Source organism: Pristiophorus japonicus, chromosome 15 (genome assembly GCF_044704955.1).
Source record: "Pristiophorus japonicus isolate sPriJap1 chromosome 15, sPriJap1.hap1, whole genome shotgun sequence".
NCBI lineage: Eukaryota > Metazoa > Chordata > Chondrichthyes > Pristiophoridae > Pristiophorus > Pristiophorus japonicus.
The window spans coordinates 5,910,523-5,933,036 of record NC_091991.1 but is presented as its reverse complement, the minus strand read 5'-3'; the positions used below and the strand labels follow the sequence as shown (position 1 = coordinate 5,933,036).

The window sequence follows — 22,514 nt, the reverse complement described above, 5'->3', positions numbered from 1 at the left end:
CAGGACCGGAACCAATGTCCTCGGGGGAGTGTTTGCTAGTGTTGTTGGGGAGGAGTTGAACTAATATCGCAGGGGGATGGGAACCAATGCAGGGAGATAGAGGGAAACAAAAAGGAGACAAAAGCAAAGGACAAAAAGGAGATGAGTAAAAGTGGAGGGCAGAGAAACCCAAGGCAAAAAACAAAAAGGGCCACTGTACAGCAAAATTCTAAAGGGTCAAAGTGTAATAAAAAGGCAAGCATGAAAGCTCGGTGCCTCAATGCAAGGAATATTCGGAACACAGGAGAGGGCTCTGAGATAGTTAGAATGGGTGAGAGCTCAGATGAACAGGATCCCAAGAAAGAATGCAAAAGGCAGGAGGCAACAGAGCAGAGTAGCACTGGGGTAAGTGTAAACCACAAGGTGATAGGAAGGGACAATATGTATGAATATAAAGGGGCTGCAGGAGGGGTCAAAAGCTAAAAATCATGGTTTAAAAACTAGTATTAAAACACTCTACCTAAACGCACGCAGCATTCAAAATAAAGTAAATGAATTGACGGCACAAATCATTACAAATGGGTATGATTTGGTGGCCATTACAGAAACGTGGTTGCAGGATGGCCAAGACTGGGAATTAAACATACAGGGGTATCTGACAATTTGGAAAGATAGACAAGAAGGGAAAGGAGGTGGGGTAGTTCTGTTCATAAAGGATGATATCAGGGCAGTTGTGAGAGATGATATTGGCTCTAATGAACAAAATGTTGAATCATTGTGGGTGGAGATTAGAGATAGTAAGGGAAAAAAGTCACTGATGGGCGTAGTTTATAGGCCCCCAAATAATAACTTCACGGTGGGGCGGGCAATAATCAAGGGAATAATGGAGGCATGTGAAAAAGGAACGCAGTAATCATGGGGAATTTTAACCTACATATCGATTGGTCAAATCAAATCGCACGGGGTAGCCTTGAGGAGGAATTCATAGAATACATACGGGATTGTTTCTTAGAACAGTATGTTACAGAACCTTCAAGGGAGCAAGCTATCTTAGATCTGGTCCTGTGTAATGAGACCGGAATAATAAACGATCTCCTCGTAAAAGATCCTCTCGGAATGAGTGATCACAGTATGGTTGAATTTGTAATACAGATTGAGGATGAGGAAGTATTGTCTCAAACGAGCGTACTATGCTTAAACAAAGGGGGATGAGGGCAGAGTTGGCTAAAGTAGACTGGGAACACAGACTAAACGGTGGCACAATTGAGGAACAGTGGAGGACTTTTAAGGAGCTCTTTCATAGTGCTCAACAAAAATATATTCCAGTGAAAAAGAAAGGGCGGTAAGAGAAGGGATAACCAGCTGTGGCTAACCAAGAAAATAAAGGAGAGTATCAAATTAAAAACCAATGCGTATAAGGTGGCCAAGATTCGTGGGAAACTAGAAGATTGGGAGAATTTTAAACGACAGCAAAGAATGACCTAAGAAAGCAATAAAGAAAGGAAAGATAGATTACGAAAGTAAACTTGCACAAAACATATAAACAGATAGTAAAAGCTTTTACAGATATATAAAATGGAAAAGAATGACTAAAGTAAATGTTGGTCCCTTAGAAGATGAGAAGGGGGATTTAATAATGGGAAATGTAGAAATGGCTGAGACCTTAAACAATTATTTTGCTTTGGTCTTCACAGTGGAAGACACAAAAATCATGCCAAAAATTGCTGGTCACAGGAATGTGGGAAGGGAGGACCTTGAGACAATCACTATCACTAGGGGGGTAGTGCTGGACAGGCTAATGGGACTCAAGGTAGACAAGTCCCCTGGTCCTGATGAAATGCATCCCAGGGTATTAAAAGAGATGGCGGAAGTTATAGCAGATGCATTCGTTATAATCTACCAAAATTCTCTGGACTCTGGAGAGGTACCAGCGGATTGGAAAGTAGCTAATGTAACGCCTCTGTTTTAAAAAGGGGGCAAACAAAAGGCAGGTAACTATCGGCCGGTTAGTTTAACATCTGTAGTGGGGAAAATGCTTGAAACTATCATGAAGGAAGAAATAGCGGGACATCTAGATAGGAATAGTGCAATCAAGCAGACGCAACATGGATTCATGAAGGGGAAATCATGTTTAACTAATTTACTGGAATTCTTTGAGGATATAATGAGCATGGTGGATAGAGGTGTACCGATGGATGTGGTGTATTTAAATTTCCAAAAGGCATTCGATAATGTGCCACACAAAAGGTTACTGCAGAAGATAAAGGTACGCGGAGTCAGAGGAAATGTATTAGCATGGATCGAGATTTGGCTGGCTAACAGAAAGCAGAGAGTCGGGATAAATGGGTCCTTTTCGGTGGTTAGTGGTGTGCCACAGGGATCGGTGCTGGGACCACAACTGTTTACAATATACATAGATGACCTGGAAGAGGGGACAGAGTGTAGTGTAACAAAATTTGCAGATGACACAAAGATTAGTGGGAAAGCAGGTTGTGTAGAGGACACAGAGACTGCAAAGAGATTAAGATAGGTTAAGCGAATGGGCTAAGGTTTGGCAGATGGAATACAATGTCAGAAAGTGTGAGGTCATCCACCCTGGGGGAAAAAAAACAGTAAAAGGGAATATTATTTGAATGGGGAGAAATTACAACATGCTGCGGTGCAGAGGGACCTGGGGGTCCTTGTGCATGAATCCCAAAAAGTTAGTTTGCAGGTGCAGCAGGTAATCAGGAAGGCGAATGGAATGTTGGCCTTCATTGCGAGAGGGATGGAGTACAAAAGCAGGGAGGTCCTGCTGCAACTGTACAGGGTATTGGTGAGGCCGCACCTGGAGTACTGCGTGCAGTTTTGGTCACCTTACTTAAGGAAGGATATACTAGCTTTGGAGGGGGTACAGAGACGATTCACTGGGCTGATTCCGGAGATGAGGGGGTTACCTTTTGATGATAGATTGAGTAGACTGGGTCTTTACTCGTTGGAGTTCAGAAGGATGAGGGGTGATCTTATAGAAACATTTAAAATAATGAAAAGGATAGACAAGATAGAGGCAGAGAGGTTGTTTCCACTGGTCGGGGAGACTAGAACTCGGGGGCACAGCCTCAAAACACGGGGGAGCCAATTTTAAACTGAGTTGAGAAGGAATTTCTTCTCCCAGAGGGTTGGGAATCTGTGGAATTCTCTGCCCAAGGAAGCAGTTGAGGCTAGCTCATTGAATGTATTCAAATCACAGATAGATAGATTTTTAACCAATAAGGGAATTAAGGGTTATGGGGAGCGGGCGGGTAAGTGGAGCTGAGTCCACGGCCAGATCAGCCATGATCTTGTTGAATGGCGGAGCAGGCTTGAGGGGCTAGATGGCCTACTCCTGTTCCTAATTCTTACGTTCTTATGTCCTTCACATGTCAGCCTCAGCTGGTTGACCCCCAGATTCACAGTTGGTCAGTACCAGTTACCTGGCTTCAAAATCTGCATCATACCTTGGTTCATTCCAGCCTCACACCAATGTGGAGCTTGTTTTGCAATCAGTTTCAGGTTTTGATGAGATCGCCTAAACTATCAGAGATCCTTAGCTGCTGGAATAAGAAAGCGAAAAAATGTGCAACGCCAAAAGGCCATTTGTCCCATCAAACCCGCTCCTTCCCCAGACCATGTACTGTCTCGCCTATTGGGGATACAATGATGTAACCTCATAAGGAAAGCTCTATACAGATATTCCGCCATACCCCAAAATTGTTCCATAATATTCATCCATACTCACAGCTCCTGAATCTTGCCCTGATGCGTCCTGAAACAAAGCACTCCTCGTAGGCCCCAGAAGCAGAACAGCCATCATGTCCTGCGTCGTATTTTGATCGTCTCAGCATATACCTTCATTTATCATAACTTCTAATCTCATTCCCTGCCGTATTCATAGCAGATTCAGGAATAACATTCAGAAGGGAATTGGATAAATACTTGAAGGGAAGACATTTACTGGGCTATGGGGAAAGAGCATGGGAGTGGGAATAATTGGACAGCTCTACCAAAGAGCCGGTACAATGGGCCCAATGTCCTTCTTCTGTGCCACATTATTCTATGATTCTGCTCTTTTCTTTTTTGAAGGAGCTAATTGTCATTTCATCAGCTGCTTTTGCTGGGACTCTTATATATTCTGTAATGAGAGGGAAGAAACGCTTCTTCTATTTGCAGCCTCAGTTGAAGTTGTTTTTAAACCTGTGTTTTCTGGTATTGTGCTCACAGTCCATGTCAGATTGCTTGCGCATGTATATTATCAGCGATTTTTTTAAGACCCAAGTCTCAATTCCCCATAATCTTCGTTTCTCCAGTGAAAATTAATTCAGCCCCACAAGCTTCTTATCGTGATTTGAATCCTCACGTTCCAGAATCAGTTGTGTTCTAATGCAGAAGGCTTGCAGAAAAGCATCATTAACTTTCAATGGGAGGGTATCCAACATTGATTACTTATGATGCCATATTTGGAATGTTACATTCAATATTGGGTGCCCTATAATTGAAGTTAATATTCCAAATGTGGCCGCATCAGTAATCAAAATGAGGTCAGAATAACTTGTTTTGACTCCTAGTCAAATATCGATATTAAGGGGTATGGACCAAAGGCTGGTATATGGAATTAGATCGCAGATCAGCCATGATCTCATCGAATGGCAGAACAGGCTGGAGGGACTGAATGGCTTCCTCCTGTTCCTATATTCTGATCGTGATATGTCCCAAGTATTTGAGCTTCAAGTACAGCTTCGCATTAATTATAACCTTTCAGTGGCTGATCAATGATCACTTGCAAATCCCTTAGAAACAATGCCAATAGAGAATAGTCGTGTAAACATTTGCTGATTCCTGTTCCAATATACATGACATTTATCGACATCAGAATGCCATTCCTTACCGTCTGCTTAATTGATCAAGATCTTATTTGATGTTTCTGTCTCCTCTGTGTGTTTTGTTACTTGGGAAGAATAAAGTTTGATCAGTCAGCACACATTGCTTATATTGAAAAGAATGTGCACTTGTCTCCTCTTTAGTTAAAATCAGAGGACTTTTACCAGTCGAAGCAGTTGTTCATTTTTTTTTTGGGAACAAACTTCACCAAAAAAAAAATCTTGTATGAACAGCATTTAGTAAATTGGAGTGTAACTTTCTGTCATGTTCCCAGACAAGAATAACCCAGCATTACAACAGAAATTTCCTGTGTTCCCCGACGGGTATGGATCCAGCAGATAGGGTTAGAACTCCCTCTACTTGTGCAATGGTCGTATCTTGGACCAGCATGGGTTCTTGCTGAGGTCGATTGCGAGGCAGTAACCTGGAACAGTCCCAAGTGCTTTCACCAAGCGTCATTGTTTTGACTTAACAACATAGCGAGCACTTGGTTATGTATTCCTGAATCCTCCAGATAAAAAGCTCCATCCCAGCCCATCATTTGTTCTCTTTCTCATCCAGTGTGTGGGCCTTGGAGCTTTGCATCGTTATCTGTTTCTCTCCATTCACTGCTTTGCTGTCTTAACACGCAGTAAAAATTATTTTTTATATCAGTCAATGTTTCGTTGTCCTCATCACTGTTGTTTTATTGGTGTGCTGATCGTAAAGATCTCATTGCATGCTTTGTCAGTCGAAAGTGCTGAAGACTTCGCTCAAGTGCTGATGTGTTCTCGCAGATGGGGAAGGACTACCCGATGGCCGTTTTTTATTATTCATGGAAGTTGAATAAAGTCTCCTGTTGGAAAGCAACCTAGCAATGGAAAATGCGGAGCTACCTGTTTGCTGTTTCTTTATTATGAGCAACGTTCAGGTAGCATTTGCAGAGGAGTTTGTTTCCGGTGTAGAATTTAACATGGCCATCTATTTACCGAACTAGAACCATTAACATGTTTTTTCTAGTTTCCTTCTCGGTGTGTCTGATTAAGAAATATTTGTTTAAAATCCAGCAAAATGTAATACGTGCTGTTGCAGTAAAATCACGTTCTAAAGTTTTTTTTTGAACTAACTGCTGGATCTCCAGTGGTGGTGTTGACTGGTCGTCCGGAGCATGGATGTGATGTTTGGCCACCAACCTGTGACCTGGCTCTTCAAAGTCACTGCTCCAAAATTCCATGCGAGAATCCAGGCAATTGGAGCTGCTTGTCGTTTGTTCAGGGCAAGACATATCTTGTAAATTTGTGTCTCCAGTTCAGTCAATGCGTTTTTAAATTGGTAGGTTATGTATTATTAATAAAGTGTGAAGTCTGGTATGAGACGGACATGTGCTCGATCCAAGACACATAAAAATATGTAACCTACTTAAGAATTTTTCCTAAATTATTACTTTATAGGGATCGTTTATGGTCCAATGACTCTGGAACTTGGAGGCCAGGTTAACATCAGGTGTGAGAAAACAGGATACAGTGCAGTAATCGAATTCAAATTGAAGGTGAGTTGATGGTTTCTTTTACTTTTATTTCAGCTATATTTTGGGGATTACCTTGGAATTCTTTTGCAGTTGACGGTAACATTTATCATAAACTAGTTTTGAGATGATTAAAAAAAAAAGGAGCTAAAACTTGAGTTTATGGCTTCTATTCATGGGGTAGGATGCAGTGTCGTCCAAAAGATCAATAAAGTTAACAATATAAGCAAACTTTGGAACTCTGTTTCCAGTTGGCTGAATTAATCGTGCAACGCATTCGGGCCCCATCGGATAGTAGGGACGTGGGTTTGGCCACACAATTACCCACTCTTGAATTCCGCGCTTAGAAACATAGAGACATAGAGACATAGAAAATAGGTGCAGGAGCAGGCCATTCGGCCCTTCGAGCCTGCACCACCATTCAAGATGGCTGATCATGCAACTTCAGTACCCCACCCCTGCCTTCTCTCCATACCCCCTGATCCCTTTAGCTGTAAGGGCCACATCTAGCTCCCTTTTGAATATATCCAACGAACTGGACTCAACAACTTTCTGTGGTAGAGAATTCCACAGGTTCACAATTCTCTGGGTGAAAAAGTTTCTCCTCATCTCGGTCTTAGATGGCTTACCCCTTATTCTTCGACTGTGAGCCCTGGTTCTGGACTTCCCCAGCATCGGGAACATTCTTCCTGCATCTAACTTGTCCAATCCCGTCAGAATTTTATATGTTTCTATGAGATCCCCTCTCATTCTTCTAAATTCCAGTGAATATAAGCCTAGTCGATCCAGTCTTTCTTCATATGTTAGTCCTGACATCCCGGGAATCAGTCTGGTGAACCTTCGCTGCACTCCCTCAATAGCAAGAATGTCCTTCCTCACATTAGGAGACCAAAACTGTACACAATATTCAAGGTGTGGCCTCACCAAGGCTCTGAACAACTGCAGTAAGACCTCCCTGCTCCTTTCCTCAAATCCTCTCGCTTGGGTTTGGCTATCCATGGTCCACTTGTCTGTCGAAAGGAAGGGAAATTGGTAGATTGGGTTTCCCATGGGCTCTTTTGCACATTTTTGGGGATTTTAAATCCTCGTGTTTTTTTTTTAAAAGGACTGGATGAAATCTTATTTGGAAAGAAAATGCAGGGTTTTTAGCTCCACAATCATGGTAAGGAAACTGTGGAAGGGTCGTCTTGACAGACTAATGGCCTTCTCCTGTCCAGAACATTGGCCTAGATTATCCAGGGCCGATGACCCACGTGCCCCACAAGTTCCAGGTTTCAGCATGCAACAGGCCAGACCTTGCGATCGGTCAAGCCTCCGCTCGGCGAATCCACAAGAAATGACCATTCACTGGCACAGGGTGGGGCTATTTGCTTTTTGCCCAGCGAATGCCCACCAAACTCTTGCGCTTGGTAAAAGCAGGAGTAAGGGCTTCTTTTACCAGCGTAAGGGTTTAAATATATATTAAAATCTTAATTTTTGTATGTTTAATCATTAAAACAAATTAAAATTCATTTATTTTTGGCCCCTTTAAAAATATTTAAATTTATTTTTCAAAAAGTTACATTTTTGTTTTAAATGTTTAAGTTGTATTTTAATTCATTTTGAACATGTGGTGATTTATTTTTATTTATGTTGGGTGACCGTGTTTTTCTTTTCAGGGATTCCTATTATGCTTATGGGGATTCTGTACGTAAATGGAATCCCTATAAGCATAATGGGAATCCCCCGCTGTGATTGGTGTGGCCGGCCCATGAGATCCCAGGGCCGCTTGCGAGAACCACCTGCGCCCCGGGATACGTGGACCTTCACACGCCTGAAGGCCCAGAACCGCAAGTCTTCGCAGTGATGGAGGCACCAGCGAGGTGTGTACTTTCCTTGCGCGTCAGAGGCATTTACCAGCCTGTTATTTGTCATCGGTCTACAAAAAGATATTTTTTCCAAAAACAAATGAGAATATGAATTAATTTTAAAATGGGATATTAAAAACTCTTTGACATTGTAGCACCTCATATCAGTTGGCCTATATAGTTATTCTACATAACAAGATGTTCCCCCCCCCCCCCCCCCCAAAAGGAAATACAGTTGTTTAGACTGATGAAGGTCCCATGTCCAGTGTATAGTTGAGACAATATACGAAACAGAGTGACTCCTGACAACGAACAGGAAGCTGGGCAAATTCAAAAAATGATGGGCAAATTTAAAACATAACGTTCACAATGACTCGTGTAGCTGTGCAGTCAACAGCTCCCAATCACCCTAGCTCGGCAGAAAACTATTATTAAGCGCTCAGTAACTAGCAATCCTCTCTCTCTCCTGCACTTTCCTGGGGCCTTAAACTTCTAGAACTCATTCCCTCCCTCAAACTTCCCTTCCTCCCACAATCGACAGGTGTTTAAAAGCTGAGCTGGCTGTCATCTCTCCATTACCCAGTCCTCTCATTCCTTCTCAACCTCTGGTATCACCGCCCTTTTGCACTTGTCAGAGCTGTTAGCGGGGGAGCTGTCGGGAGAAATGTCTGATCAGAAACACTGAAGCAGATCACAATCCCGTTTCAAACCAGTGGCTCATACCTGAATAAATAATACAATTCACACAATTCATCAATTAAACTCCAAGTGAACAAGGTTTTTTTAAAAAATCCGATTCTTTATTCCTCATTTTGGCAAGTCCGGAGACAACTACTTCCGATTGGCTGACAGCAGTTGCATCCCAATTAAATTCACAAGGAACATGCAATTTGACAAAATGGTCAAACACATTTTGCAATATTAGTGTTTGGGTTTTAATACTGATACTTATCTTGCTTGACTACTGGGATGTTTAAACCCAAATTAAACTTTAAATGGTGTTTAATTTCCCAACTAAACATAAGCAGATGCTGGTAGTCGTGATTTCGTATAAACACCGTTTAAGCTTAATTTGGATTTAAACATTGCCAGTATTGAGTAGGATAAATATCACAGCGTTAAAACCCAAACTCTAATATTGCACAATGTGTTGGACCATTTTATCAAATTCATAAATTGCATGCACCTTGTGAATTAAATTGAATCTTGCTCACATTTGCCGTGCAGATGTTGTCGAGCTAAGAATTGGGCACTGGAAATATCCTTGCTATCATCATCATCGGCGATCCCTCGAACGAGGATGACTTGCTTCTACGAGTTCACAGATGTTTCAATGAAGGACCCGATGTTTCAGTCCTGACTCCAATTGAGGGGGTGGAAGATGCCTGTGCGTGGATTTTTTTTAACGTGTGGTGACCGTTGTACACCAGCCACCACACGGGTTTGACAGAGCTAGGCCTTTATCTAGTGGCAAGGGTTAACCAGGACGACTGGAGACCAGCTCTGCTGCACGGACCTAGTGCGCACACATATCGCACAGTGTGGGCTGGGCCAGTGCTGCCCCTGGGCCCTCGGCTCTTCTGGGCCCCGTACCCTCATTCGCCGCACCTCCGCCACAATGTTCCAGGGTCCGGCGCTCCAGCTCTATAGCCCCGACCTGCGGTGGTGTTCTCACACAGGTCGGGGCGGCCCATGATGTAGGGTTATAGGGTTGCTAATATGGTTCATGCTGCACATCCCTCCTGCTGAGTTGCTAATCTCTGCTGGTGGTAATGAGAAACACTGACTTGTGTGTAGTTCGGGCTGTCACCAGGAGGGAGAAAATCGGGGGTGATTTTGTGTGACCCCCCCCCCCCCTAACAGTATAAACGAAAAATTGATGTTTGTCTTGAAAACTCAACATTACAAAAATGAAGAGGTTAGCAATTTTATCTCAACTTTAATTGAAAACTGCCTACGCACCAAAAACTTGTAATACGTTTTTCTCTCCTCTCCATTACTGTGTAATCAATCATTGTAATGTCTCCAGCCATTTTTAGGCAGCAACAACAATGTTAACCAGATATTTGGAAAACTCAAGCTGGGGTCAGAGGTTTTGGCCACTTTGGAAGGACACTGGGTGAGTCATGAGATGTATATTTAGGGTATTTAATATTGAAAATGTTATTCATTTTAAAGAGTATGGATTGTAAATAATATTTTAATAAGTACTGTGCTGCTTATACAACAGTATTAGAAAGTAAATATTCTAGGATGCAGTATTTTATTTTGGTTTTTTGCAAGAATTTTAAATGTATTTAACCCATTTTGTGACGTGCTGTTAAATGTTAATAACCCTTTGAGAGAACCTTAATTTCCATTTTTTTAAAAACAATTTATAGGACAATGAAGTGATGATTAATGACAAAAAGACTGGTGTATCAGAGGTGTTCTGGAACCCTACTCCTGAAATCCGACAGCAGAGACTAACCAGGTGCACTGTGCTCTTCGAAGAGCAGGGGAACATGGAATCGGAAAAGTAAGACTACTCTCCTACTGTTCCCCATTTCAGTTTACTTGGAAACAAATCTCCCTTTTTGTCAGCCAGTGGCTTGGTGGGTAGAAGAATGAGCAGTGATCTAATTGAGGCAGAAATTCTTCAGGGATTTGACAAGGTTAATGCTGGGGAAGTGTTTCCCCTGGCTTGAAGGGTGTGTAGAATTAGGGCAACCAAGTCTCGGGGTCATCATTATAGGCAGTCCCTTGGAATCGAGGAAGACTTGCTTCCACTCCCAAATTGAGTTCTCTGGTGGCTGAACAGTCCAATACGAGAGCTGCAGACCCTGTCACAGGTGGGACAGACATTCGTCAAGGGAAGGGGTGGGTGGGACTGGTTTGCCGCGTGCTCCTTCCGTTGTCTGCACTTGACCTCGTCACGCTCTGCGTTGAGACTCGAAGAACTCAACGCCCTCCCGGATGCACTTTCTACACCTCAGGCGGTCTTCAGCCAGGATCTCCTCGGTGTCAGTGGTGATGTCGCACTTTACCAGGGAGGCTTTGAAAGTGTCCTTGTAACGCTTCCGCTGTCCATCTTTGGCTCGTTTACCATGAAGGAGCTCCACCTAAAGCATTTGCTTCGGGAGTCTTGTATCTGGCATGTGAACTATGTGGCCTGCCCAGCGAAGCTGATCGAGTGTGGTCAGTGCTGCAATACTGGGGATGTTAGCCTGAATGGCGGCAGATTAGGAAAAGGGGAGGTGCAACGAGACCTGGGTGTCATGGTTCATCAGTCATTGAAAGTTGGCATGCAGGTAGTGAAGAAGGCAAATGGTATGTTGGCCTTCATAGCTAGGGGATTTGAGTATAGGAGCAGGGAGGTCTTACTGCAGTGGTACAGGGCCTTGGTGAGACCTCACCTGGAATATTGTATTCAGTTTTGGTCTCCTAATCTGAGAAAGGATGTTCTTGCTATTGAGGGAGTGCAGCGAAGGTTCACCAGACTGATTCCAGGGATGGTTGGACTGACTTATGAGGAGAGACTGGATCAACTCATATACTGGAGTTTAGAAGGATAAGAGAGGATCTCATAGAAACATATAAGATTCTGCCGGGACTGGACAGTTTAGATGCAGGAAGAATGTTCCCGATGTTGGGGAAGTCCAGAACCAGGGGACACGGTCTTAGGATAAAGGGTAGGCCGTTTAGGACCGAGATGAGGAGAAACTTCTTAACTCAGGGAGTTGTTGACATGTGGAATTCTCTGCCGCAGAGAGTTGTTGATGCCAGTTCGTTACATATATTGAAGAGGGAGTTAGATATGGCCCTTACGGCTAAAGGGATCAAGGGGTATGGAGAGAAAGCAGGAACGGGATACTGAGGGAATGATTGGCCATGATCTTATTGAATGGCGGTGCAAGCTCGAAGGACCGAATGGCCTACTCCTGCGCCTATTTTCTATGTTTCTATGGACGAGGACACTGATGTTGGTGCGCCTGTCATCCCTGGGGATTTGCTGGATCTTGCGGAGACATCGTTGGTGATATATCTCCAGCGACTTGAAGTGCCTTCCATACATCGTCAATGCTCACATTTTTCGATGAGGAGAAATGTCTTCACTCAAAGGGTTGTGAATCTTTGGAATTCTCTATCCCAGAGCTGTAGGTGCTCAGTTACTGAGTATATTCAGAACAGGGATCGATAGATATTTGGACACTATGGGGATAGCACGAGTCAGTTACAGGCAAAAACACAATTTATTTTAAAATACTTCAATTTTAGTGTGATCTGAAAGCTAAATACTATCGGGAATCCTTTAAGGGAACATAAGAAATAGGAGCAAGAGTAGGCCCCTTGAGTCTGTATCTAAAGTCAGCATTTAACTTTATTTTTTACTTTGTAGGCCAGGGAAAAATGGATACTGTAAAGTTTTGGGATTTTTTTTGACCATTGTAATACAGAAAGGTTTTGGAAAATAAAGAGTTACGTTGGGGGGTTGTGTTATCAAGCCAAGTGTTTTTACAGGTTTTTAAAAGGCACTGAGACAAAAGTTAATAAAAATGCAAATTTTCCCCCAAAGACTATGCAATTTTTAGGCTGTCTTGATAATTGCTAAACATCTCACACCCAGTGTGCTGAGAGGTCCCTGCTCCCATCCCATCAGCAGGATTGGCTGGCATAGGCCCTCCCCTTGGGTTCTGCACATAGGAAGACTTTAAAGGATGAGACACACACAGTAAGTCGGGTTTTTAAAGAGAAATTGGCAAAGAAAAAAGTTAAGTAGGCTTAGCATAAGAACACCGGTATTTAGGAGTTATTCCAGCAGGACGACCTACGCAACTAAGGAGATGTAGTGTGTTCATTATTTTTATATGATTACACAGACTGATTTTAAAAGGGAATGATCATAACTATTGCTCCATATGTCTACTTTCAAAAAGATTGAAGATGTGTGTGGGGACTCAAAATTGCTTTTTTCAAAAATTCATTCACGGGATGTGGGCGTCGCCGGCTAGGCCGGCATTTATTGCCCATCCCTAATTGCCCCTTGACAAGGTGGTGGTGAGCCGTCGCCTTGAACCGCTGCAGTCCGTGTGGTGAAGGTGCTCCCACAGTGCTGTTAGGGAGGGAGTTCCAGGATTGTGACCCAGCGACGATGAAGGAACGGTGATACATGATTGCAGTATCTGACTTCTGATCATAAATCACTCGGGCTGTGCTTGGGCAGTTTGGAGACTGTTAGAATGGCTCTGCTTGAATCACTATGCAGTTATCCTTCTATTGTGCTACATTTATTCGGCTATCTGATACTGGGAAATGCAATGCCGTCCATGCATTATAAATTAGTGCTCGCAATTCGGCCCGGAGAAGTGTTTGTATCCATACTTGTTTGGAATGTAGAATTTTCCTTTTAAGATGGAAAAAGAGGTATTGGCATTTATATTCAGCAGCAAAAATGTTGGGGTGCAGGTGGTATAATCTAATTGGACTTTTTTAGTCGCCTGGTGGTGTAATGTGTGTGCCGAACACACCAGATGGTTCACTCGTGCTGTGTTCCGTTGGCCAGAATAGAAATGAATGAATGAGTGAGGTGACTCCTCTGAGCAAGTGTGAGAAAATGAAACTGCTTCCACGCATTATTGGCAAAGATTTGAAAAGAGGTGCATTACCAAGAATGGTGCATGAAGTGCAGAGGATGGATCAAATATACAGAGAGGCTAGAAAATAGAATATAATGGGCATATGGGACCCCCTGATGTTCCAAGTCAAAAGGGTCACAGCAAAGGCAGGTGTTGAGAAAATCTAATCCATATGTTATGGAAATATCACCAAATCTCATTACTTTGGATCGAACAGCTGGAATGTCTTTGAGATTATAGGAATAACACTCTTGTGGATCTGGGGAATATAGCCTTGGATGTCTTCCTGACTTGCCTATCCCAGAAATGAGCTAGATCAGCTACCTTGGCGGTGAAATTATTCATTCACCTGCATCTCTGAGACAAAGGTCAAGTCCCTTAATAATGTTCGACCTACAGTTATGACCAGCATTGTTTCCACTGCAACTCTCCCAAGGTTGTCAGTCAACACCAGTGCCTATAAAATCTCCATGTATATTTCTGCTCAAGTTGCACATCTATCAACAGCTTTCAAACAGAATGAGTGTTGTATTTTCAGAGTTACTTCATTAACGAAAACGACTCCCTCCCTCTGTCCTCCATGCTGGGGCATCTTTCTCTAGAAAAGAGAATGCTGATGGGTGATCTGATGGGGCCTTCAAAGTTATGAAGGAGTTTGATGTGATAGACGTAGAAATGATGTTTCTACTTGTGGGGGGAGTCCAGTACTCGGGGGCCATAAATATAAGATAGTCACTAATAAATCCGATAGGGAATTGAGGAGCAGGTTCTTTACCCAGATTGTGATCAGAACGTGGTGGTACTTGCTACCACAGGGAGTGGTCGAGGCAAGTAACATAGATGCCTTTAAGGGGAAGCTAGATAAACACATGAGGGAGAAAGGAATACAGGAGGGTTAGATGAGGTAGGGTGAGTGGAGGTTCATGTGGAACATAAATACCAGTTGAGCTAAATGGCCTGATTCTGTGGTGTAAAGTCTCTGTAAACTAAGAATCAATGTCTGAATGTCATGATACTTTTAGTCGCTTTTTTAAAAAAAATGCGTTGTATTTTTTCTAATTGTATATTTGGATTCAGCACTTTAATGAAGGAGTGACCTCAATCTGACATGCCAAAAAGTTCACTTTCATTCAGATTTTCACAAGAATCAAATTTCTGATTTTGCCTGAATTGTGTGAATACTTTCATTCACTTACAGAGTGCAACCTGTAGACACTCCTGTGAGACCTGTTAGATGGATCACAATGATCTTTTCCTGTCCTGTGCGTTCCTATGCATACGTAGCTTTCCAAATGTTAGTCAACATTACTGTGTGCTCCCCCATTTTATTTTGTTTAAATCGACGTTTTTAATTGTCATGTTGGGTTTCAAGTTCTGCATGAACTCGGGGGAGAACCCTTCTTGCACAACCAGTGACCATAGTTCCTTAATAGCTCAATACAACTGAAAGTCACACAGAATTCAAATGCTCCTGTGGTATATATGTATGAAAAAGAATAACTTGCATTTATATAGCGCCTTTCATGACCACCGGACATCTCAAAGCGCTTTACAGCCAATTAGGTACTTTATTTTTTGAAGTGTAGGCACTGTAGGAAGTGCAGCAGCCAAATTCCTACGTGATAATGACCAGATAATCTGCCGGGACACCGGAGATAACTCTCCTGCTCCTCTCTGCAATAGTGCCATGGGATCTTTACCGTCCACTTGAGAGAGCAGACCGGGCCTGGGTTTAACCTCTCATCTGAAAGATGGCACCTCCGACAGTGCAGCACTGCACTGGGAGTGTCAGCCTAGATGCTTGTGCTCAATTCTCTGGAGTGGGATTCGAACCCACAACCTGCTGACTCGGAGACAAGGGTGCTACCCACTGAGCCACGGCTGACACTGATGATAAAGGAGATTATGTGCTTTCATGGTTCAGTTGGACACTAAAGGTGTCCTGTAGCATTTGAAGCACAGGGAGTGCTCCCTGTATCCTGGCAACTTTCCTTTCTCAACCAACTAGTCATTTATCCAGTTACTGTTTGTGGGATCTGGCTGATGGGTTTCTCTGCCTAGCAACAGTCACTGGGGTTTCCGTGTAATTCAGTGTATGCAAAATACTTTATTGCATGAGAAGGTGCTGTACAATAGAAAATCTTTATCTTCCATAAGAATATATCAGCATAGTAGGCAGTCCCTCGAACCAGATGATTTGCTTCCACAAGAGTTCACAGATGTTTCGATGAAGGACCTGATGTTCCAGTCCTGAACTCCAATTGAGGGGGTGGAAGATGCCTGTGCGTGGATTTTTTTAACGTGGGGTGGCTGTTGCACACCAGCCACCACACGGGCTTGACAGAGCTCGGCCTTGGTCCAGTGGCAAGAGTTAACCAGGACGACTGGAGACCTGCTCTGCTGCAAGGACCTGGTGCACACACATATCGCACAGTGTGGGCTGGGCCCGTGCTGCCCCTGGGCCCTCGGCTCTTGACCCCGTACCCTCATCTGTCGCACCTCCGCCACGATCTCTCGCCTCTCCTCCGCCATAAACATTCACCGCATCTCGCCACAAACACTCGCCGCTTAACCGCCCCGACCTTCCCACTCCTCTCTACCTGGGTTCTGCCGATGTTCCTGCTCATGTGCCAAAACGGCAACCAAGGTTTTGATGACGTCACCCATCTCAAAATCATCGCATACTTGGAGCAGCTCGCGCTGGAGGTTGGAGCGATACGCCACTCCAACTCTTTTATAGCCCGACCTGCGGAGCTGTTCTCTCGCAGGTTGGGGGGCCACGATATTTTCACAAAAATATACTGAAGAGACTGGCATCCCTGTTTTCCCCCCCAGTTAGACAAATCGTTTTATGGTAAGTGGGAATGTGTTTTCATGTTTAGAAAGTGTAGAGGAATGGCAAGTGGTTTACCAATATTTTATAAGACAGTTATGAACATCATTTAGCTCGTCCCCTCTTTCCTCCTTCTCCAAATGAACGAATGCCTCCCTCGCACACTCCAGTGCATGCCATGCATTTCACTGGCAACAGCCACAGCAACCCACAAGCACCAGATGCAAATAATGCAGTGCAGGCACTAGAAGAAAAAATATCATCCCATAAATTTGCTTGAGATAATGGACCGCTGAAAATGCTGTGTCAAATATTTGAACAATCTGTTCCAATAAGCCCTCCTGTCATAGGCCTGCATAGCAGTAAATGAGTTACTAAGGTGCGGAATTATCATGCGACCAAACCGGGAGAAAATTTGACAGAACATGAGCCCTTTGTTATGAGGAAAGCAATTGGAGCGTTGTAAATAAGATTTCCATTTCCACCACATAGTCCGCCTGCACAACCCTTCAGTCATCTGCTCTCTCTGCAAATATGTATTTAAATATATTCCTTCCCATTTAAAAAAAAAAATTCATTCACGGGCTGTGGGCGTCGCTGGCAAGGCCGGCATTTATTGCCCATCCCTTGAGAAGGTGGTGGTGAGCCGCCGCCTTGAACCGCTGCAGTCCGTGTGGTGAAGGTGCTCCCACAGTGCTGTTAGGGAGGGAGTTCCAGGATTGTGACCCAGCGACGATGAAGGAACGGCCGATATATTTCCAAGTCGGGATGGTGTGTGACTGGGAGAGGGGAACGTGGAGGTGGTGGTGTTCCCATGCGCCTGCTGCCATTCTAGATGGGTAGAGGTTGCGGGTTTGGGAGGTGCTGACTTCACAAAGTCAAAAAACAGCAAAAAATATTAAAATTGGTATTGCCTAAATGGTATATATGCTGCCTGTTGGGATATAGAAAATATTTTCTTGATGACAACTGAATATTTTGAACCCGTCATCATTAATTATGAAATTGTTCAGAAATAAAATATTCCATCGCCTTCAAGACATTTTGATTCTGTAAATTGCATTAGAGTTCTGTTGACAACAGCCTTGGTTTAATGGTTGCTTTTAATTGATGATATTCCTGGTCTGTTAAGAGTTCATTCAGAATCTCAACTACTTTTTAAATAATTCTATTCACTGTAGTTCAATAAAGTATCAAACAGTTGTTGAAAGAAGAGCTTAATTTTCATGAATTTTATTTGTCGTCTTGTGATAATCTGCTTAGACTGTGGCAGCATGTAACTCGTGCAATCCACAACAAGGACCAGAATGAAGCCACTGGTGAGAAGTTCATCCTGGAAGAAGCCCAACGCCAAGCTGCCAAACAGCGGAAAGCCAAGGGAGAGGAATGGATTCCTCGCTTGTTTGAGCAGGATGTAGTTACGGGAGAATGGCAATACAAATACGCAGAGTAAGCCTTCAAAAAAAATAAGTTTTACTCTTGCTTTGCTTGTGCAGTGGAATATTGAGTAAAGAACGATATGCATTTCTGTCCTCCGCTCTGTCAATGTGCTGAAATGGGCCTTTCCTGAAGTGAGCAGAGAAAGGTATGCACGAGTTTCTTTGCATGGCCAAGTTCCAGTGTCTTTATTTTAATATCTGCAAAGGAAAAATCCACTGCATAACCTTTCCCCTCTTCTCTGCCTTGCTTCTCCGTTTATTTGTTGACGGTCAGTCTCCCATTAACACTGAGTGCAATTGCTCGAATCGTACAGTGCAGAAGGAGGCCATTCGGCCCATCATGTCTCTGCCGGCTCCTTTGAAAGAGCTGGTCGTGGGTTGGTAGCCCAGAATGTGGTCTCCTGGCTGGTACGTTGGCAAGGAGCCTTGTAAAGGTCCACTGGTGCTGCATTATTTGGCGAGCAGGGAGTTCTATCCATCAGCACCAACAACTGATTAACAGGACACTTTCCTCGCTGCTGAGTGTGAAATGGCCAGTGTATTTGCCTATACAACATCATTGCACTTGAGAACAAATCAATGTGTGTAAAGTACTTTGCAAGTTTCTGGGTAAAATGCCATCTAAATGCAAAGTTCCGTCAATGTCTTTTATTTTCTTTCATTTTTGTTCCTCCTTTGTCATCTGAGTTTGAGTATTGTAAATATGGGGCGCCATCGCATGGCTGTCACAACTGTGATGACTGGGGATTCTTGCACTGTATCCTGAGGCCGTAACTATTTTGCCTGATGACTAATTATGTAGTACATTTTATTGCATGCAGCACCAGGCCATGGGATCCACTGAATGACCTCATTCAGTATGAGAAAGAAGGTGTCATCCAGTCAAAAGTTTGGCACCGCACTCCAATGGTACGTTCTGCCAGTATAATTAGTCTCAATAACCAAGGGGGAAGGAAAGAGAATTGCAAACGTCAGGTAGGTTTTAAGATTGTGTGATGCTGAATTTATTATTACTGGTGCCCGTCTATCTCAAACAGCTATTTTTTCCTGCTCCCCATTTTTCCCCCCATTCCCAGTTGGCCAGCAGTGAAATTCAATCTGTCAGATGCCATTAGTTTTTTCAGATGAAAACCCCAGAACTTGGGGTTGAACGAATGGATTGAGCCTCACAGCAGGTTTTTTTTAAGGACTATATAACTGCTGCCGATTCTTTTTCTCGCTAATTTTACCGAATTCTTTCTACCCGTAAATGAAACCGGTGAGACATCATTAGAACTTTGAAAGATTTTTCTTTCTTTTGTAAAGAATGTCATTTAAGCACGGCTATGTATTTGTAAATCATTCCAACCGCACCCCACCCCCCACCCACCCACCCATCCGTGTTCTCTCTCCTCCCGTTTATCGACCCAAGGTGCTGGCCGGAAGCTGCTGCCAGCACCATTCCACACCCAGAAATCCAAAGTGGCAGTACCGAGCGTTGTGCCCTGCAGTTACCTTCCTCTCTTTGGGGAAGTGTGTCACTTCCCCTTGGCAGTGGGACTGATATAAAGAATAGCAGTTGCGCAGAAGTGTGGGTGCAAAGCTGTGTCCTTCACTACAATGCGATACGTAGATATTCCAGCATATTGCGGTGCTTATTGTGTGACATTTTTACTGTAATCATCATAGGCAGTCCCTCGAAGCGAGGATGACTTGCTTCCATGCCAAAAAAGGGATGAGTTCACAGGTGTTTCAATGAAGGACCTAATATTCCAGATCCTGAACTACATCCTGAAGGGTGGAAGATGCCTGTGCGTGGATTATTTTAACGTGGGGTGACCGTTGCACACCAGCCACCACACGGGCTTGACAGAGCGAGGTCTTGGTCCAGTGGCAAGGGTTAACCAGGACGACTGGAGACCAGCTCTGCTGCACGGACCCAGTGTGCGCACACATCGTGTAACACATGTACAACTAACATCTTGTAATTGTCGTGAAATTAGATTTTTTTTTCCAAATGCCTTGCAGCATTTTTTTTTTATTCACATTCTCAGGTATGTACGTCGCTGGCAAGGCCGGCATTTATTTCCCATCCCTAATTGCCCCTTGAGAAGGTGGTGGTGAGCCGCCGCCTTGAACCACTGCAGTCCGTGTGGTGAAGGTGCTCCCACAGTGCTGTTAGGGAGGGAGTTCCAGGATTGTGACCCAGCGACGATGAAGGAACGGCCGATATATTTCCAAGTCAGGCTGGTGTGTGACTCGGAGGTCATTATCTCATACACCCGCTGCCCTTGTCCTTCTCGGTCTTTCAAAATATTGACAAGGGTGACGGGTGTGGCCAATGGAATTACACTCTGGTGCAGGTGTTTCGGGTACCACCTAGATTGGGATGCAGAGCACTGTTGGGATAGAAGGGAGCAATATTTATTTTGGATCCAATTTTGTTCCTGAACTGCAAGAGATGAATATAAATTCAATTTCCCAGCACAAGCACTCACTGAAAACAAAATTAATCCAGGAAGTGTCTCAGCAAGCAGCCTCCTTCTGCTCGTTTGTCAATCTTGACGAATGTTCAAATCCTCTGCTGTTCTGGTTGATGCACAGCTGTTGGGTTTTCATCACAGGCAGTCCCTCGAATCGAGGATGACTTGCTTCCATGTCAAAAAGTTCACAGGTGTTTCAATGAAGGACCTAATATTCCAGGTCCCGAACTACATGTTGAAGGGTGGAAGATGCCTGTGCTTGGATTGTTTTAACGTGGGGTGACCGTTGCACACCAGCCACCACACGGGCTCGACAGAGCGAGGTCTTGGTCCAGTGGCAAGGGTTAACCAGGACGACTGGAGACCAGCTCTGCTGCACGGACCCAGTGCGCACACATATCGCAGTGTGGGCTGGCCCGTGCTGCCCCTGGGCCCCGAACTCTCGCCTCTCCTGGGCCCCGATCACATCCCTCCACAAACCCTCACCGCTCCTTCGCCCCGACCTCGCCGCTCCTGCTGTACCTGCCCACACTCCAATCACCGACCTGGATCTTGGTGAGGTCCCTCTCCACTGCCGTTGCTCTCCTGCTCCAGCACATGCTGCTCCCTGGAGGGGTAAGCCCCACACTGCTCCTTCCGTTCCTCGGCCTGCCCCAATGGTGTTTTACACATCAAATGGCAAGTGTTTTTTTTTCCTTTGTAAGGACATTGCATTGTATACAAAAATATACTGTGGCAACCAGAGCAGGTCAGAGGCTGGGTATTCAACGACAAATGTCTCCACTCTTGACTCCCCAAAGCCTTTCCACCATCTACAAGGCACAAGTCAGGAGTGTGATGGAATACTCTCCACTTGCCTGGATGAGAGCAGCTCCAACAACACTCAAGAAGCTCGACACCATCCAGGACAAAGCAGCCGCTTGATCGGCTCCCCATCCACCACCTTCAACACTCACTCCCTCCACCACCGGCGCACCGTGGCTGCAGTGTGTACCGTCTACAAGATGCACTGCGGCAACTCGCCAAGGCTTCTTCGGCAGCACCTCCCAAACCCGCGAGCTCTACCTCCTCGAAGGACAAGGGCAGCAGGTGTATGGGAACACCACCACCTCCACGTTCCCCTCCCAGTCACACACCATCCCGACTTGGAAATATATCGGCCATTCCTTCATCGTCGCTGGGTCAAAATCCTGGAACTCCCTCCCTAACAGCACTGTGGGAGCACCTTCACCACACGGACTGCAGCGGTTCAAGAAGGCGGCTCACCACCACCTTCTCAAGGGGCAATTAGGGATGGGCAATAAATGCCGCTCTTGCCAGCGACGCCCACATCCCAGGAACTAATTTTTAAAATGCTGATTTTATAGCCGTAAGTAGGTCAGCTTTTGGCAAAATAAGACGACTATGGGGAACACTTAAAAACGAGGTCTTTGTTTAGAAAGACTGGATGTGATATTGGTACTTGTTTTAAAACTTATTTTGTGTTCCATTTAATTGTTGTAGGTTTCTGCACCAAAACGCACCCGGAGTAAACACAGTGGGCAGCAGAGTCCTGAAAGTGGCTGCTCTAGTCCAGAACTGGATCAGCAAGACTCCTCGGAGAGTGAAAGTGAGTTTGGTGTCTCGGTCTTCCTCCTCCAGACTTCTCTCTTCTCATTATATATTGGACAGTTTTAAGCTCCATGCTGCAACTGCAGGGCTGTTAGCTTAGTGAGACATTATTTTTGCTTTATTTTTAATTTATGTTTGCTTTAATTTATTTCTAAGCTTTCCTCTCGTGCCCACACCATGCAACGCCGCCCACTCCAACTGCATAGGGTCGCAAACAAGAGCACGCAGTCGGGTGCTCGTTGCCTTTCCGTCATTGTTCACGGGTTTGTATGTAACCTTTAGGGCTGCTGACCAAGGGCCATGCAGCTCTTTGTCGGCCGGTGCAGAC

The 22,514-nt window shown here is 44.3% G+C and overlaps 1 protein-coding gene across 7 annotated transcripts in view; it reads left to right on the top strand.

The window, feature by feature from the left end:
* The window catches only part of osbpl8 (oxysterol binding protein-like 8), a 207,063-nt gene that overhangs the window by 177,743 nt on the left and 6,806 nt on the right, over nucleotides 1-22,514 (top strand). For 6 of the 7 annotated variants that reach the window (XM_070900103.1, XM_070900102.1, XM_070900100.1 and 3 more), the window contains 6 exons: nucleotides 6,306-6,403; nucleotides 10,256-10,345; nucleotides 10,608-10,744; nucleotides 17,938-18,123; nucleotides 18,935-19,088; nucleotides 22,079-22,184. In XM_070900103.1, coding sequence (XP_070756204.1) covers nucleotides 6,306-6,403; nucleotides 10,256-10,345; nucleotides 10,608-10,744; nucleotides 17,938-18,123; nucleotides 18,935-19,088; nucleotides 22,079-22,184 — 771 coding nt within the window. The remainder of the gene's footprint in view (nucleotides 1-6,305; nucleotides 6,404-10,255; nucleotides 10,346-10,607; nucleotides 10,745-17,937; nucleotides 18,124-18,934; nucleotides 19,089-22,078; nucleotides 22,185-22,514) is intronic. The other variant, XM_070900099.1, reaches the window with a different exon arrangement.